General features: G+C 45.4%; 2 protein-coding genes across 3 annotated transcripts in view; one reads left to right on the top strand and one right to left on the bottom strand.

The window, feature by feature from the left end:
• The first annotated feature begins 248 nt into the window (after positions 1–248).
• On the top strand, positions 249–16,348 carry gprc5ba (G protein-coupled receptor, class C, group 5, member Ba). Of its 2 annotated transcripts, none has more exons than XM_056400881.1 (4): positions 249–1,013; positions 9,382–10,413; positions 10,627–10,772; positions 12,814–16,348. In XM_056400881.1, the coding sequence occupies exons 2-4, from the start codon at positions 9,384–9,386 to the stop codon at positions 12,856–12,858; spliced, it is 1,221 nt and encodes a 406-aa protein (XP_056256856.1). In that variant the 5' UTR covers positions 249–1,013; positions 9,382–9,383; the 3' UTR covers positions 12,859–16,348. The 2 variants fall into 2 exon arrangements, with proteins under 2 accessions (XP_056256856.1, XP_056256857.1); XM_056400882.1 differs by having other exon boundaries at positions 255–1,013; positions 10,627–10,748.
• Positions 10,779–16,854, bottom strand: part of iqck (IQ motif containing K) — a 22,023-nt gene continuing 15,947 nt past the window's right edge. Inside the window, exon 10 of the mRNA XM_056400883.1 lies at positions 10,779–12,411. Coding sequence (XP_056256858.1) covers positions 12,221–12,411 — 191 coding nt within the window. The 3' untranslated portion in view covers positions 10,779–12,220. The remainder of the gene's footprint in view (positions 12,412–16,854) is intronic.

Below are 16,854 nucleotides of genomic sequence, written 5' to 3'. Positions count from 1 at the left end.
TCAATAGTCTACCTTGACTTGGTATTGGCAATTTTTCTATGACTTAGCGCACTGAACGAGTAAAAAACAGCTGGAATTAAGCAGGAGCAGCATTTTACGAGTCCAGATTGTGTGAACAGTCCATGACAGAGACGTCAAGACAATAGGTGTGTGTGTTTGCGCGTGTGTGTGAGAGAGAGACGCTGTAGCCTACGTCTAAAAGGATTTAATAAAGTGTCCCCCCCGTCAGGCACCAATTAATTTATCGGAGAGTAAAACAGTTACGGTAAAGGGAGGGAGGACAGAGAGGAGTCAGTGGGGACTGTGGCGGCTCTGGAGAGCTGTCACTTTCTCTGTGTGTAATGTGTGTAGGCTATGTGTGTGCGTGTGTGTGAGTTTGTGTGTGTGTGTGTGTGTGCGGAGAGGGATTACCATTACGCACGTTATGCGGAGCGCAGTTTTGGTGATGCATTCAGTCTGGATATGTGCAGCGGGGAGCAGTGAGCGTCAACGCGGGCGTTCAGCGGCATAAACAGCCCAGTAGCAGGCGAAGGGGATCCGGCAGGTTTGGAGGCACCGTTTGTGCACATCACAGGATTTCCAGCTAACTGTGTGTTTTATTTGTTTTGATGACTGCTCCCTCATTGGTGCAGTCAAAGTAAAAGATGCGCACCGCTGAACAAAGGATTTAGGGGAAAACGATAAAGAATCTCCTCCACGTTTTAATCCTGACACCCCGGTGCTTTTCGTCTCTCCTGTTTGGACTGATCAGGACTGGGAATTCATGCCGATTCCGCCTTTGAGGACAGCGGACACGGGCTGAAGAACCGGGTTCCTCTGGTTTGAAACCTGGAGCAGGAGGAATCATCTGCTCTGATCGCGTACAAGTCCATGTGGATGGAGAGAAAATAACCAAACACGGCGAGCGGAGCTCATTCCGAAATGTGACATTTTAAAAAAAATATTTCTCCCATTATACCTGACAACTGTGCACCTGCCTTCGTTCTCGATCGGATTTGTTTACATCGATAAAGGTACGTGCTGCTCATCGTGTAGCCCACAGGATATTGATTAATAGGAATGGGGGGCTGGGGAGTGTGGTATCCTTGTGGACGTGTGTGTGAATGTGAATGCATCTCTCGGTTTGTGTTGTGATGTGTGGTTGAAGTTGCATCACTGACAGCTCTGGGAGAAATGCGATGTCGATGCACCAAATGCATAGGTGTGTGAAATGGGGGGGGGGGGGGGGATGTCGCATGCACTGTTGTATACATGTTGCATTAATATACATTTACGACATTTACGCTCAGTGTTTGGCACACATGGCCTTGACCTTAAGCAGCATTTGACAAAACCATGTTAAGCTTAAACTAAAGACAAGTCTATGGAGGACTTTGACCTGTGTGAAACGACTGATTGGCTGTGGCACATTTTTCTCACGAGGATGAAAAGGTTGGTCCCTTTTCGTGACTGCGCCTCCATTTTCATCCCACAATACATTGGGATATTTTAGGAGTGTCAATCACTCTTTCATTCTTTAGTTTAGAGGTTAGATGTCATTCTCTATTTTTGGATCTCTCTCTCTTTCACACACACACACACACACCACACACACACACACACACACACACACACACACACACACACACACACACTCCTCAGCAACAATGGTCTTACTGCTGCTGCCTCAAACAAACACACTCTTCTGGAACTCCCCAGGGACCCTCCCATGTGGCCGGTATTGTTTAAGAGAAGGGGGGGGGGGGGGCTGAAAAAAGAAAAGAAAAAAGAGCATTCCCCACATGTGTGTTGGCATTAAGCTGCTCCTTAGGTCAGCTAAAGCCAAGGGTGTCCCCTGTAGGAGACGTGTCCCTCCCATATTATCCTTATACAGCACAAGCAAGGCCCCCGACAGGTTGGTCCAACTCTGCAAGAAATTGCACTTGAATTCCCACTTGGGTCCAATTAGACAAAGGAAGTTAGTATGGAAATAGATGTCAATGTATGGATTGGTCAATAGATAGATGATACATGTGCCTTGAGCCACTGTCAGTGCAGCGTTTGTGTACTCTGAAAGCTCCCAGGCCTATTTTGGAGTGTTCTGTTTTCCATCATTAATCAATATTCAGTAGAATGGAGCTGTTTATTCTCAGGCTGCGCTTTCATGAGTTAGTTAGCTTCCTTTGGGGAAAAGAGGATGCTACAGTATCTCCTCGGGGCTAATGCCATATGTACCGTGTTTGGAGGATTGTGTGTGTGTGTGGCCTCTTTATGTACACATGACACAGCTGAGTCTATGAGCTGGAGTGCAGATTTCACATACATGGAAACTTCCCTGCTTCCCCTTTCATATATGCATTTGTGTTCATGCCCCCCCCACCCCCGCATGCACACACACACACACACACACACACGCACACACACACACATGCACACATGCTCCAGGCACAAGACTCGCTCCAATTCTTCCTGCGCACATCCGGCTGTTCCTTGTTTCTCTCGCTCCTCTGATCACTATCACACTCTCTAACCAAATCTGATCTCTCTGTGCTCCTGTGATCACCCCTTCTTCCCATCACTTTGTTTATTGATATCACTGGAGGCAGAACACATGACACTGGAGGTTTGTGTCTCTGGTTTCAGGTCGCATTTTTGGGCTCGGGATGCCTTCACATCTGACCGATCACCTCGTCGGTTGTTGATGTAGAAAGAAAAAGGCAGTGCAGGGAGGTGTGTGTGGGGTGGGATTAAACATTGGCACTGTTAATTGCCAAGTCAATTAGCATACGGTCTTGCTGTGAGCCCAGTCACATGGTAATGAGGCCTAATTAGGACGGCCAGGGATGTCTGAAGAGGCTGGGGAAAATACTTCCTCTGTCAATTTCTTCATGATGACACCCAGGAGGCTGATGCAGTGAATGGACGACTCCTCTTCAGTCAAGCCATTAAGCATATTGTTATTTTATTTCCTCTCCAACCGTCTTCCCTCTTCTGTGTCTGTGAGTCTATTTTTTTCCTAAAAGCACCTTTTCAATATTTCAGCACATCCACACGTCATACAGTGACGTATAGTTCCTCTCTCCCCCTCATTCTTCTTCTTCATCCCCTTCCCCCCCCATCATTTTATCTGTCACTACCAGCTGTGAGGGATTGCTGGCATCACTCTGGAGGGTTAGAGATGTGCAGAGACTGGCGAAAAAGTGCACTTCATGGTTGTTTTAGTTGAAGTTTCAGTAGTGAGTTAAATGCATTCCTTTGCATTTGTTCAAGAAAAAAACAAAACACATCTGTCTGACATCTTAAATCCATCAGATTTATAACCTGGATGTCCCAAAAATTTAAGGGCTTCTTCCTTGGTCCATGTCCCATCCCTCCACCAAGTTCAGTGCAAATCGGTTCACTACTTTTTCTGTAATTTGACAAATAAACAATCACGACCAAAACATAACTCCCTTGATGCAGGTAAAAAAAAAACAATGGCATACTTAAGATCCAACTTACTGTAGCTGTGTTTTTGTGTGTAAATCTATGCACAGAAAAGTATTAAAAGTTCACATCGTGTGTGAGTAGCTGTGATGTCAGGTTTGTTGTGCTAGAAATATCTTTCTCAAAATGCAGACCTGGAAATCTCATGTAAATTGGCCAAGCTGCTGTGATTTTCTGCGTAGGAGGTCTCTGACTGCTGAATGCACCATCTGTAAGGCTATCTCTGGAAAGTCACAAGTGCAGGGTTTACACCAGCCATGTGTCCTGTCAAAGTGTCCTTGAGTGAAAAAAAGAGCTCCTATCTGTTCTGGATAAGAGTATATCCACATTATGCCAGGTTAACTTCTAATCTTTCCTTAGGTGAAGCCCTCCGTCCACACCAAAACTGCATTTTTCTCAACCAGAGAAATGGTTTCAAGATGAATCTTAAAAAGCCAGGCTGATGTCAGATATTGTTCATTTAAAGGAGGCATGGTCAGCTGGTCAAAGAAAAACACAAATAAGAAATGAATAAAGACATACTGTATACTGTATATGTGACATATCTAATACCTCAGGTAAGACAGCTACCTTTATTGGCCCTGTATTTCATCTTCTCTTAAAATGCTGATTCAGACCAGACTAACTCTGGAAGCGATTTCAAGCCAATTATTCTCACAGGAAGAGCTTGAGACAGATGTTATAAAAGCATTAAAAAAAAGTTTAAAAGACTGGTCTGCAATAGCTCCAACAAACAACTTAGCTATTAGAGCATACAAGCTTATTTTGAAGCACAGACGTGCTTTTAATCCAAGGTAAATCTCATACTGTGACATGGGACTTCTAGACAGACTCGGGTTAATTTATGACTGATATCTAAGGCGGTATGTAAGCCCTGCTACTGATGTAAGATGTAAATGTGTGCACTGTCAGAGAAGGAAATGTCAGGGCGTCGTGTAGCGTAGTGGTTTAAGCAGGCGCCCCATGTGTAGAGGCTACAGTCCTCGCTGCAGTCGGCCCCGGTTCGAATCCCGCATCGGACGGCCTTTCACTGCATGTCATTCCCCCTCTCTCTGCCTCCCCGTTTCCTGTCACTCTCCACTGTGCTGTCCATTAAAGGCATAAAAGCCCAAAAAAATATACTTTAAAAAAAAAGAGAAGGAAATGTCTGTTAGTATTACAGAAGACGTGGATAAGTCACCAAAAGGCGTCATCAGAAAGCAGATGTCAGCACAAATGCCAGCATAAACTCTCATATAGACTGTCTCTCACACACACACACACTTTCTCCATTATCGTCCCCAGAAATCTGAATCAAACAGTAGGAGAGAAAAAATGAGAACTGAAGCGGGTCGTCAAAATGCAATAATCCTCCCAATTATCACCACGGTAATTAGACAGCATCTGCTTGTGTGTTACGTCTGATAAGTGTAGGAGGTTGTAATTGTACAGATCCCTGCCTATCCAGCCTGGAGCACATTTGAATGACTGCAGTGCTGCACATTTGCACTCTCACGCCTGTGTTCCTGTTGTGTGTTAACAGCAGTGCCATAAGGAATGCATGCTGCATACTTGCCACGTTCAGCTTTGTGTGAGAATGTGGTGCCTTCACACACACATGCATAATACATGCCACCAAACTGAATGTTATATTTAAATGCAAATAGAGCCGGTGCACATGGGCATCGTGCCAGTCTGTGCATACGTGTGTGAGAGTGACACGTGCAGCATGAGTGCATGTAACTTGGCTATATGCAGAATACAAAACTAAGATGGACCTTTGAGTGCCAGCAGGCTGCTTGGCACTGAGGAAGATGATGCCGGAGAAACAGAAGCCATTCAGCAGAACTGGCAGGAGCTGGATCCCTCCCCTGGTTACATAAGATACACAGCAAGAATAAAGGGAAGGGGGTGGGGGTGAGAGAGGCGGAGGAAGGGGCACAAGTAAGGAGGAAGGAGAAGCCAAAATGGAAGGGGAAAGGGGTGTGTTTGGGATTAGACGGGGGGGGGTTGACGAGAGGTGGGAAGAGGAGATGTGTGGGACTCATCTTTCACAGCACATCTTCAAATGTAGCAGAGAGACGAGACCGCTCCGGCTGCTCTGGAGGAGAGGTGGCATTGAAATCCAAGAGAATAGAGGATTTTAAATGGAGGAGAGGACAGAAATGGCTGCATACAGCGGGAGTGACAGAGAGGGAAACATGTCTAGAGATCTGGGGGTGGGGGGGTGTAGGGAGGAGAAGACGGTGGCAGCATCCTCTGTGCTGCACAAAGCGGAAGGCCAGGGGCACTCTTTCTCTCTCTTTTCACATGACTCATTAGTGAGATGCAGGGAAGAGGACTCCAGCGTGTGGCATGTGTGCTGTAGGTGTGCGTTATGTACTGTACGTCGCGCACGTTTGCACGAGCGGTTGTGATTTTGCACACGCATGTCTGGCTGACTGTGTGCATGTGACCACACGTGGCCACTGGCAGCCCTCTGTGTGCATCCTTCAGCTTTCAGCTTACCACTCTGCCAAGTCACACTCAAAAAAGCAGCCAGGGCAACCATCTGTGCAAGAGGGAGTGACTGGGTGAGGGAGTGAAAAAGTCACTAGTGTGCAGGACACAACCCTCCAGTCTCTCCTTGTCTCTAACTGAGAATGTTCACTTGTCTCTACTATGTGGTTTTACAGGCTCTATCACTAGAAAATGACAAAGAAGGCGACAAAGAAAGACAAAAAGGAAAGCAAAAAAAAAAAAAAGGCGGAGGAGTAGTTAATCTGCTCCGCTTGATGAGGATGAGTGAGTCTTTCTCTCTTTGTCTCCTCTCCCTTTTGTTTTATTCCTGTCATTTAGTGATGGGTGTACCCATGGTTATTAGGAGCTCTATAGAAAAAAAACATGATGTTAGTAAGCTCAGGAGCGTGTGTGTGTGTGTGTGTGTGTGTGTGTGTGTGTGTGTGTGTGTATTTGTTTTTGTGCCACTTAAACAAGCATGCATTTTGGTAGGATGTCGTGCGTGTGTGTGCGTAAAGCTCCAGCACTGTGTTTTTTTTTGCATGTGTTTTTTGGTGACTCATCCCTCTGTAAGCACTGATTGATGTTAATTTAGACCAATAATAACCAGCGGCTGTGAGCTGCTGCGAGAAGAAGGGAAGGGGATGACAGGAAACAACAGCCTGAAATAATGGCAGGAAATGAGGGTGTGAAGAATTTTAGTAATGAGGAGGCGTGAAGAATTTTGGAGGGTGTAAATCATCTCTGAGGGGATACATGAAAGAGCGCCAAACAAATAAATATGCACGAACCACGAAGATTGTGTGTGTGTGTGTGTGTGTGTGTGTGTGTGTGTGTGTGTGTGTGTGTAAATATGAATAAAGATGCATATATATGCACACATGCATATTTCTTTCGCTGTTTGACCCTCTTGGGGCTCAAAGAAATAAATAATGATATTTCACAAGTTGTAAACAACTGCAGCCTGAAATATTTATTTTTTAAATGGATATGAAGAAAGACACATCAAAGGCATGTGAATAAATGGATGGACCAGTGGATCGGCAGTGTATCTGTCTACATTTGGGGATGAATTAAACCACTTGCCTTGATTTAAAATTGACGTAGAAGCCATTTGGATGTCAAGTCAAGTCGATTTTTATTTATATAGTGCCAAATAACAGAAGTTAGCTCAAGACATTTTTAAAAATAGGGCAGGTGAAGACCATACTCTTTACAATATTAGTTACAGAGACCTAACAATTCCCACTGGATGGTTGCCAGTCTTTGAATTCATATTGTCTTATTGGATTTGAACCAAATGTTAGATCAATCATTTTCTTGGAGGCACTGAAAACAGGTTTTATCTTCACCCGTTAAGTTGGTCTTGTGATCATGTTAGCAAGCATTTGCTGCTATACACATCCAGCAGGTATGGAGTCATATATCTGGCCACGTGCTGAATAAAGACCAAAATTCCCTCTCATTTAAGCTCTGTTTTTGGTCTCTACCATCTCCTGTGGGAAACACGTTCACTAGCTAGTTGCTAACTGTGTCTGTCACTCATTTGATGCTGAGCAGGTAGTGTACAGTAGGTTTTAGAGCTTTTTCGCTGAAAACTGCTGCCCGCTGCAGCAGGAAACAACTATGAGAGCGGTGAAGCAGAACAGCAAAGTGGTTGATGGACAGCTGAACAATGAGCCGAGTGAAGCTGCAGATTCAGGTGACATCCTCTTTAGAGTCCCATGCTCCTGTCACACTTTCACACAGTTTTCATTTTGTAATTCGATACATTGTTACAAGTCAAAGGGATCAAACTATCAAAAGCAGCTGAAGTCTAGTATATTTAGATTTGTAGATCCACTGGACCTCCTCCCACTTCTGTCCCTATTTTCCTCATGATAAAATAAATCTAAGTATCAAGGGTCCGTCTCTTCTGGCTGTCTGGCCCATTTAATAAGCTACATGCTGGAAGGACTGTGTGTGACCTTTAGCCCTGGCTGATGTGTATTTAAACCTTGCACTCTTCCCTGATGGCCTGACCATGTAACAACCACTGACTTACTGGCATAGAGAGAGAGAGAGAATATGAAGCTGGAGATATCCACTGTCTTTTATGTGGTATGTAAATATTTTGGTACAATCTATTTGTGGACACTGGGAGATTTTTTAATGTCAAAACTACAGCGAGACTGTATTCCTCTGAAATAAACAGTCCAAAATATGGCTTCAAGCCTGATGGAAAAGTGTGTGTGTGTGTGTTGAATTGTTTAATACACTAATGTCTGAGCCAGCTTGGAAAGAATTTCTGAAAGCTTAGAGATGTAGGAGAGAGACAGTTGACAGTAACCTGGCAAGAAGATGTGTTGTAGTATGTGTGTGTGTGTGTGTGTGTGCGCGCGTGTGTGTTTGTGGTGGCTTTAAATACAGATCATCCTCCCATAAAACACACAGCTTGGCAGGTGAAACGACGGCAATGATCATTTCCGCAAAGACCTCAATGGAACGAAAGACTGTGTATCTGTGTGTGTGTGTGTGTGTGTGTGTGTGTGTGTGTGGGCGTTTGGCTATCTGACAGTTGTCATGAATAAAGAAAAAGGTAGACTGAGACAGCATCGATTTGGCACGCATGCTGTTGCTTTTTTGCTGGGACATTTCTCTCAAAAGTACACGAGTGTTTGTACGTTGCACTGGAGGCACTGTGTATTTGTGTACAGTGTATTATGCATCGTCTCAAGCCTTGCTAGACGCCCTTAGATGCCCGATAGTGAGTCAAACTGCTTGTACACACTAGTTCCTTTCTCTGTATCTCTGTTTGGTTTTTTTTTTTCATTAAAATATGCATGACGCTGCAGCTTTCCTGTCAGAGCTCTGGCAGCTGGCTCACTGGACGAGACCGGACAAATAATATACCTGAAACTCTCTTTGGAAGCGTTGTGGGTGCTGTGACCTCACTGCTTTGTGAATGAACTGAAGGCAGCTGATCTGGGCTTTTCTGGGTTTCGCGGTATTTTTTCTGCCATGTGAAACCTTGAAGCCTTTAAAAGCTTCAAAACAGGCAGAACTATAGGCTGCTCTTGGTGAAACAGGATTTGTGTGTGTGTGTGTGTGTGTGTGTGTGTGTGTGTGTGTGTGTGTGTGTGTGTGTGTGTGTGTGTTTTGTGTTTGGGAAGGCTTCAGTCATTCACCCTGCATGAACTACTGTCCTTTGTTTCCTCTCTGCAACACAGCAGTGGCTGATTGTCTGTATTGTCACTCGCAGGCCGGATGATTGCTGTGGGAATGACTGAGCGCTCACCTCTGTAGCCTTCCAAACATTTATGACCAGAATGACTCACTCTTTTTCTTTTTCTCTCTCCCCTTTTACTCCATTTCTTTGACTCCCTCCATTTGTTCCTTCTTTGCTCCTCGCTCTCTTCATCATCTCCCTCTCTGTCCTCTGTTCTGTTGCTCTCTCAGAGATGGCGTTCCTCCCGGTCCTCCTCCTGCTACTGCTGACTGTTGCTCACCGTGCCAGCAGTCAGGATGCCGAGGACTCTGAGGCTCTCCCAAGAGGCTGTGGCTGGGGCCTCATGCGTCCCTACACCCTCCTCTGCGACCTGGACTCCATATGGGGTGTAGCTGTCGAGTCTGTGGCTGCCGGTGGTGCGCTGGCTGCCATCTTACTAGCCCTAGTCCTGGTGTGCCGTTTACGCCACATCAGTGAGGCTGAGAAGCGGAGCGGCGTGGGACCCATCCTCCTGCTGCTCCTTGGCATCCTTGGCTTGTTCGGCCTGAGCTTTGCTTACCTGATCGAGCAGGATGAGTCGTTATGTCTGCTCCGCAGGGCCCTGTGGGGTCTCCTGTTTGCCGTCTGCTTCTCCTGCTTGCTGGTGCAGGGTGTCCGTCTGCGCAGGCTGGGCCGGGAGCGGCGGAGCCCTGGTGGCTGTGCCCTCACAGGCCTGGCGCTGGGTTTGAGCGCTGTGCAGGGTATCATTGCTGCAGAGTGGCTACTTCTGACCGTGCTGCGGGAGGGACGAGCCGCCTGTCAGTACCTGCCTCTGGACTTCTCACTAGCTTGCAGCTACGTGCTAGCTCTCCTTATAGCCGCGCTGACTGCCGCCTCCCTGGCCTTATGTGGGAAGACACGTCAGTGGCGCTGCAATGCCGTCTGGCTGCTGGTGACCTGCCTGCTGTCGCTGCTGCTGTGGGTGGCCTGGGTGGGCTTCTATCTGTACGGCAATGACTGGCTGGGGAGGGCCCCGGACTGGAATGACCCGGCACTGGCCATCGCTTTAGTGGCTCAGGGCTGGCTGCTGTTGATCTTCCATGCCATTCCTGAATCCCACATCTGCCTGAAACCCCCGCCACAGCCCACTGCCCCAGATTACTTCGACACCTCCCAGAACTCAACACGGATGAGGGAGACCAGCTTCGATGAAGACATCCCTCTCTCTCACAGGCAGTTTGTGGAGAACCAAGGCTACGGATACAACGACGAGAACACTGCAGGTACAGTGCAGTCCAATGTGTTAAAGCAGACAGGTGTAATATGTGCAGACAGGCTGCAGGAGGAATATAGGCCAAAGTGAGTAATAGAACACCAGGCCAGAAATAAGTACAGGAGGAAATGTATGTGGGGCAGGATTACACAGCAAGTGTTTCTTTCTTCAAGAGTGATATGGTGAGTCATCTCTGTCCACCACTCTGTCTATTCCATGCCAGGCTTGAGGAGCAGTGGTGGCGCCGGGCAACACAACAGTAACACCGGCGCCAGGCCCAGCGCTCCTTTCCGCAGCAACGTCTACCAGCCCACCGAGATGACCATGATCCTGAACGGGGGAGCGGTGAGTACATCCTCCCAGTCACAGGTACACGCCGCTTACACGCCGCTCTCTCATTCGACCATGCCAACAAGACTGCATGCACATTTGTGCGTTCTAGACCGTATGCCATTGCACAAGAATGAGGGAGAGGTGTGAGTGTTTGCGTGCAGTATCAGTTTGTGAGTGTATGTTCACGTGCCTGTGTGTATTGTATTTCGTGGACACATGCATGGATGGGTTTGTCACAAACAGTCATTCATCTGATATTGATTTATGTACGGGTGAGTGCAAGAGAACGTCCATGTGTTCCTGTGTGTGTAAATAAGCCGCGATGCTATCTGTCCACTGAGTGATGCGACTGTCTGCCGGGCCTGTCACGCCCTTCATTATGCAGGATGAATGGGCACTCTGGCTGGCACAGGTGAACCACTTTCCAGCCACTGTGTTATGAATTAAGCCCCACGACAGCACAGCACAGCCCCCCCCCCCCCCCCCCACCCCCACCCCCACCCCCACCCACACATCTCTGGCGGGTAAAATGCTGAATCAACACTCTGCTGACTGAAAGATCATTTGTAGTCACTATTCCTAGAGATTGTAGCTGATGTAGCCGACAAAGGGAATGCAGAGTTCTCCTTAAGCTGCTCTGCATAAAATATCATCAGTGTGCACGAACAATGTTTTTGTGCCTCCATTTGAAAGGAAAGGTGAGCTTATTTATACTGCATATTTAAAACAAAGTGCTTTGTATAAGATATTAAATGAGACATTGAGTTTTATAAAACTAATGAAAAAGATGAAAGAGCAGAGAATTAACTGGTAGACAGTGCAGGATTGCAGTGTGTTTGTAACATTGAGTTAACAGAATGGTTAGACATTTAATCAAACCTTCGCTTTAGATGAGAAGACCGGTACAGCTCTCATGTCTGTACGGTAAATACTAAGCTAAGGCTAAGCTTAGCTCCCAACTATTAACTACTGCTTTAACATGGAATGGAGAGCATAAAACATTTTAACTTGGGTTCAAAAATGGTAAGAGTCTGGGCAGGTATTAGATCCAGTTTCGCGGAGCCCAATAATTACATACTGCTTCTCCAAAGTGTAAAATCTGGGACAGACCACCGCCAGATGATGAGAGACTGTTTATGTTCAAATAAACAAGGGTAGAATGGGGTGAAGGTTTGGTTTCATAAAGTCAGAGATTCTTCAAAAACAAACAAACTGTGAATGTGTGAATGCCATTTTGAGTCAAATCAATCGAGCAAATGATACAATATATTACAACGGAATCGTTATCAGGTTTTCCAAATTAACGGTGGTCTAATTTCAAGAAAGAAGTCAACACACTAACGCCACTTAAAGGTTTCCATTAACAGAGATTTTGTGATTGACAAATACTGTATCATAAGGAGCTATACTAGTGTACTATAAAGAGCGCTGTCCTTTACTGCCTTAGCTTTGATTATTGAACAGTAGAGATGCCATGGTTATATCTATGAAACAAAGATGGCGGGGTCGGTGGGCAAGTTATGTAATTGGTGTGTGCCCGAACAACGTGTAACACCAGTAACACCAACTGCAGACGAGTTTGCAGTCTTTTTCCAACCTGCAGCAACAACCTTTCTCTCTGGCTCCAGGTACAACTTCCACCAATCAGGGGGTCGAGCAGTGGCCTCTTTGTAGCCTGAGAGGAGAAACCCGGGACAAAAAAATGTCAGCTAATCACTCGCGCAGTGACACTTGAGAGCAACCTTAATAAACATCACATTTTTCTCTCCTTTCCTCCTCTGGATTTTGGCAGTTTGAGAAGTCTGAAGATCCTGTGCAGAGAGACTTTAGCAAGTAAATAAAATTGTGACCTTAATAGTGACGGGGGCAAAAAATAGGATTTTGAAAAGTACATTGTGCAAATTGTGCCCTTGCAGTCAGAGACGTATTTTGTCTTTGCCAAGAGATTTGTAGACAAACAAGAGTAAAAAGTGTACATGGGCACCTCGCAGCTACGGTTTCGCATGTGTGTAAAGATGCATGTCTGAATATACGATGCTGTCCATATCGTTAACAAACTTATTTTTTCCTTCTACAGGTGCCCTCTGCCCCTCCAACCTACACGGGGAGGCAGCTGTGGTGAGAGAGAGGATTGGAAAGAGGACGTGTGGTAGAAAATGAAGAGAAGAAGAGGATGGAGAGGGCGAGGAGGGAGGGGTCTGGGTAGAGGGGACCACCTGGTTGGATTGGACTTACAACATGAACACCAACAGGGCCCTTCCACTCCGTGTACAGACTTTAACACTGACTGTGTGCCAATTAACTATTATGCTGTATGAGTGTGTGTGAGACTGAGAGAAAGTAGGGCATGGAGGACAGAGCTAAAGTGTGCGTGCACTCAAATCTCTGTAGAAGGGTTCAAAAACTCAAAGTGTGACCAGCAAGTAGCAAATCAAAACACACGCTGACTCAGATCTAAAGATATCGCCATGCAGTATTCTTCTTTTTATTTGATTTGCTCCCCTGAGACTGCAGCACTGTAATCATCCTCGAAAACTGTGAAATCTTTTGCTTTTTCCTGCGCTATCTCTCCTGTCAGTCAGGATGTCTTTTCTGCTGCTCCTCACAATGCTGGCGCTCATGTGGACACATTTGGCTCTGTCCTCCATCCATCCACAGCCAAGGTGAAGACAAAGCACACGGGCAACTGTACAGCTTGAGCACCGCCCGCTTAAAAAGAATCCAGCCTCTGTGGGTGTGTATGTACAGTATGTGAGAGGAAAGAGTGTGTGTGTGTTCCTCCATCTCAACTCTACCACTCCAACAAACCTTCTCTCTCCAGACTGTTACCCCCTCCCTCCTCCCCAGCCTTTCCTCCTTCGCTATCTCTGTCTCTGGTTTGCACTTCGCTGTGAATATAACACATAACTCCTCTCACCTTGCCTCATCCTCCCACCTGCATGGACACTTTGCGAAAACAAACTGTGAAACCCTGAACTGCGGTGGGAAAAGAAGTTCCCAGTGACACAGACACAACAAAAGCAGCTTGGAGCACCTGAGCAGAGGGATTACAAGCTGCTAATGAACTGCTGTTAGATATGCGATGGAGTAGAGTGGATTCTGATTGGACAAGGAGGGCGTCAGTCATCAACGGGGAGGTGCTGGTTCATGAATCTAGGTCAGACTGCTGTGCTGCTCTCCCCACATCTCCGGTGGCCACTGGCGGTTTGAACCAGCCAGGAGAAACTGTCACTTTATATCAGCAGGAAACAGAGCGAGGAAATGAAATGGTCTCCCGTTCTTAGTTCCTCTGTCTGTGTTTATGTGTGCGTACATGAGTGTTGTGATTTTATGCGTGTCGAGAGTTGTCGGGGAAAATTCAAAGTCAAGGTTGCTTTCTGGTGCTAAATATTCCCACACACAACTTCCCAGCGAGGCACAGAACTGCAGGAGCAACACTGATGTAGACACAGTAGTCAATCTGTGAGTGACAGACTATATATAGAGCTGTGGCTGCTGTGTGGAGATGTACTAGAGCCTTAGAAAGATCAGATTTACAGTGCAAGGTAGAAAGAAGGAGATGAAATGTAAGAGGAGGAGAAGAGAGAAAGTGGGTGGTGGGGGTGGGAAGAGCGAGGAGGAAAGAGAGAGTGAGAGACGGTCCGGCGGGAGTCCATGCGACAGTGAAATCTCTGTGACTTCCCTCAGTCGGGCTCCGATCTGTGTGAGAAAATGGCTCCCTGGTCTGTCTGTGTATGTTTTTGTGTTTGATGTGTGTGTGTGTGTGTGTGTGTGTGTGTGTGTGTGTGTGTGTGTGTGTGTGTGTGTGTGTGTGTGTGTGTTGGTGGGGGGGGGGAGCGGCCATGATGCTCTGCTCTGTGTGGTTGTCGTCTTTATCTGGTGAAGCGTCTCTCCCTCCTCCTCCTCCTCCTGTCTCTCCGTGGTCGGCTATAGCTCAAGTCCCTGTGCCAAGAGGGACTCTTGTTTCACTGGAGTCTCCGTTTCACACCCTTTCCCTTCATCGTGACACCAGCTCTCTCTTTCACCCGAGAAGCTGTGTACATAGTAGTGCTGTAAAGCTTTGCTTGCTTGTTTACTTTTTTTTTTTTAAACTGTAGGCTGAGTTTAGACACCAGTGTCATATGACTCACTGGAGAACTGACTACTGCAAAACGTTTTTATCTGGGGATATTTTTTTAACTGGTTTGCTTTGTGTTCATACATTTGCTTGTTGTTACATCATGCTTTCATTTTTCTCTTGCTGGTGTCTTTTTTTTTTTTTAACTAGAATTTTGGAAATGTTTTGCCAACACTAGATATGCTTTTATTTTTTTGTTTGATTAATGTTCAAGGAAATTATATGATTTGTCATTTAGAGGGATTTATATTGTTTGTACCTCCTGCGCAGTATTCTCAGTCATAACAGTGGTCCACTCTTTGCTGTAACAGTCACGGGGATACAAACAGACTTATTTTTATTTTTTCAGAAAGGACACTGGCTTTGGATAATTTTTGGCACTTCATGCCGTAAACAGTGACTTATTCTGCCATACAGTTATAACAACAGAGCAGGGAGGGCAGAATAAATTAATTTACAGCAGCCCACCAATAGTCACTCTGGTGACCCCTGGTCTTACAGAAACCCCTGACTAAGAAAAGATTAAGGATCAACCCTTCACTGCTGCTGTATGTTTATGTCTTACCCACTGGCTACTCTAAAATAGACTGGTACCAGCAAGCCAGCGAGAGATCTTTGTTTGGGCCGACCCAGGTCAGAAACAGGCTTTGGGCCCTGGAACCGTGAGTTGTGGCCCATGAAGAAGAACTGACCTGAGGGTTTTGGATGGTCAGCAGTAATGAAACAAAGCCCTGGAGGGGGGGAGGTTTCAATTCTTGTGATGTTTTCACTCAACGTGGAGTACAAAAAAAAAAAAAGAATAACATGTGACTACGTAGATTTTGCACTTGTCGACTACCTATCTGTGCATGCTTATCACCATTTCTACATGTAAGACCTTTCTCAGACGTACTTTTGAATACTAACTCTATTTATGTAAAGGTCATGTGACAGCAATCATAATTTCAGTGTATATCAGATGACACACTTAATGTCTGTGCTTTCTTAAACACAAAAGAGAGCTGGTTCTTGAGAGGCAAAGAGATTAACGTCAGGTGAAAATGGTCCAATACAGGAACAAAATGCCAACATCACTGGACCTAATAATAACTTCCTCTATTAGTTTGAAGACTCGAGGGGAAAAAAAACAGAATCTTCCGACTGATATCGTCTCTGTGTTTAAAATCAAATAAACTGTGGTGAAATTTGCACAAAACTTCTATATGTTAAGTTTGTCATCCCTGGGTAGCCCGTTTGAACACCCATCCTCCCTTGGTTTGACATGTCCTTGCCTGTCCTCGCCTGATTTGTCTTGCCCTCAGACTGTTCCAGCGGGGCAGCTGACAGGGGTGATATTGGTTTTCACAGCTGAGACTGTGCAGTGACGCAGCATGCCTATGTATAGAACTTGATTCCCCTGATTAGAAAAAGAAAAAAAACAGTTAACTCTCTTGTTTCTGTAACCGATTCAGGAAAAAAAGTTCAATAAAAGTGTCATGTTTGTAGTTAATTTTAATCGGATGTGCTGGGGTCTTTTTTTCCCAAGTAGTGAAATAGGATTATACTGATGAGCATCAAAATAAGAGTAGAATACTGACTTTGCTAGAACGCATACTATAAAGATTTTTTATAAGAATCCTTTATATTTGTTTTTCTAAATAAATGTTGTGATAATATGACATCTGAAGAATAAACTTTGGGTTTTAGTCAAAATCACCATGAATTAAAAAAAAAAAATCAATGCAAAAATCCTCTTTATATTTTGAAACAAACTTCATTGTGTACTCTAATCTATATTTAATCTATTTGTAGTTCACTTTCCGGAAATGTGCTATTCACTTTCTTAATGAGAGTTAGATGAGAAGATTAATATCACTTTCCTGTCTGGTAAATATAAAGTATGAATTGTTGGTTAGCTTAGCTTAGCACAAAACCGGGGTGTTATGTGCTGGACTACTTCTTGGCAAGTGAAAAAATAGACTGGAGTTTTACTGGTGCTCTAGCTTTAGAGGTGCTGGTAGG

This window comes from Seriola aureovittata, chromosome 17 (assembly GCF_021018895.1).
Source record: "Seriola aureovittata isolate HTS-2021-v1 ecotype China chromosome 17, ASM2101889v1, whole genome shotgun sequence".
NCBI lineage: Eukaryota > Metazoa > Chordata > Actinopteri > Carangiformes > Carangidae > Seriola > Seriola aureovittata.
This window is presented reverse-complemented; position numbering and strand designations above follow the sequence as displayed.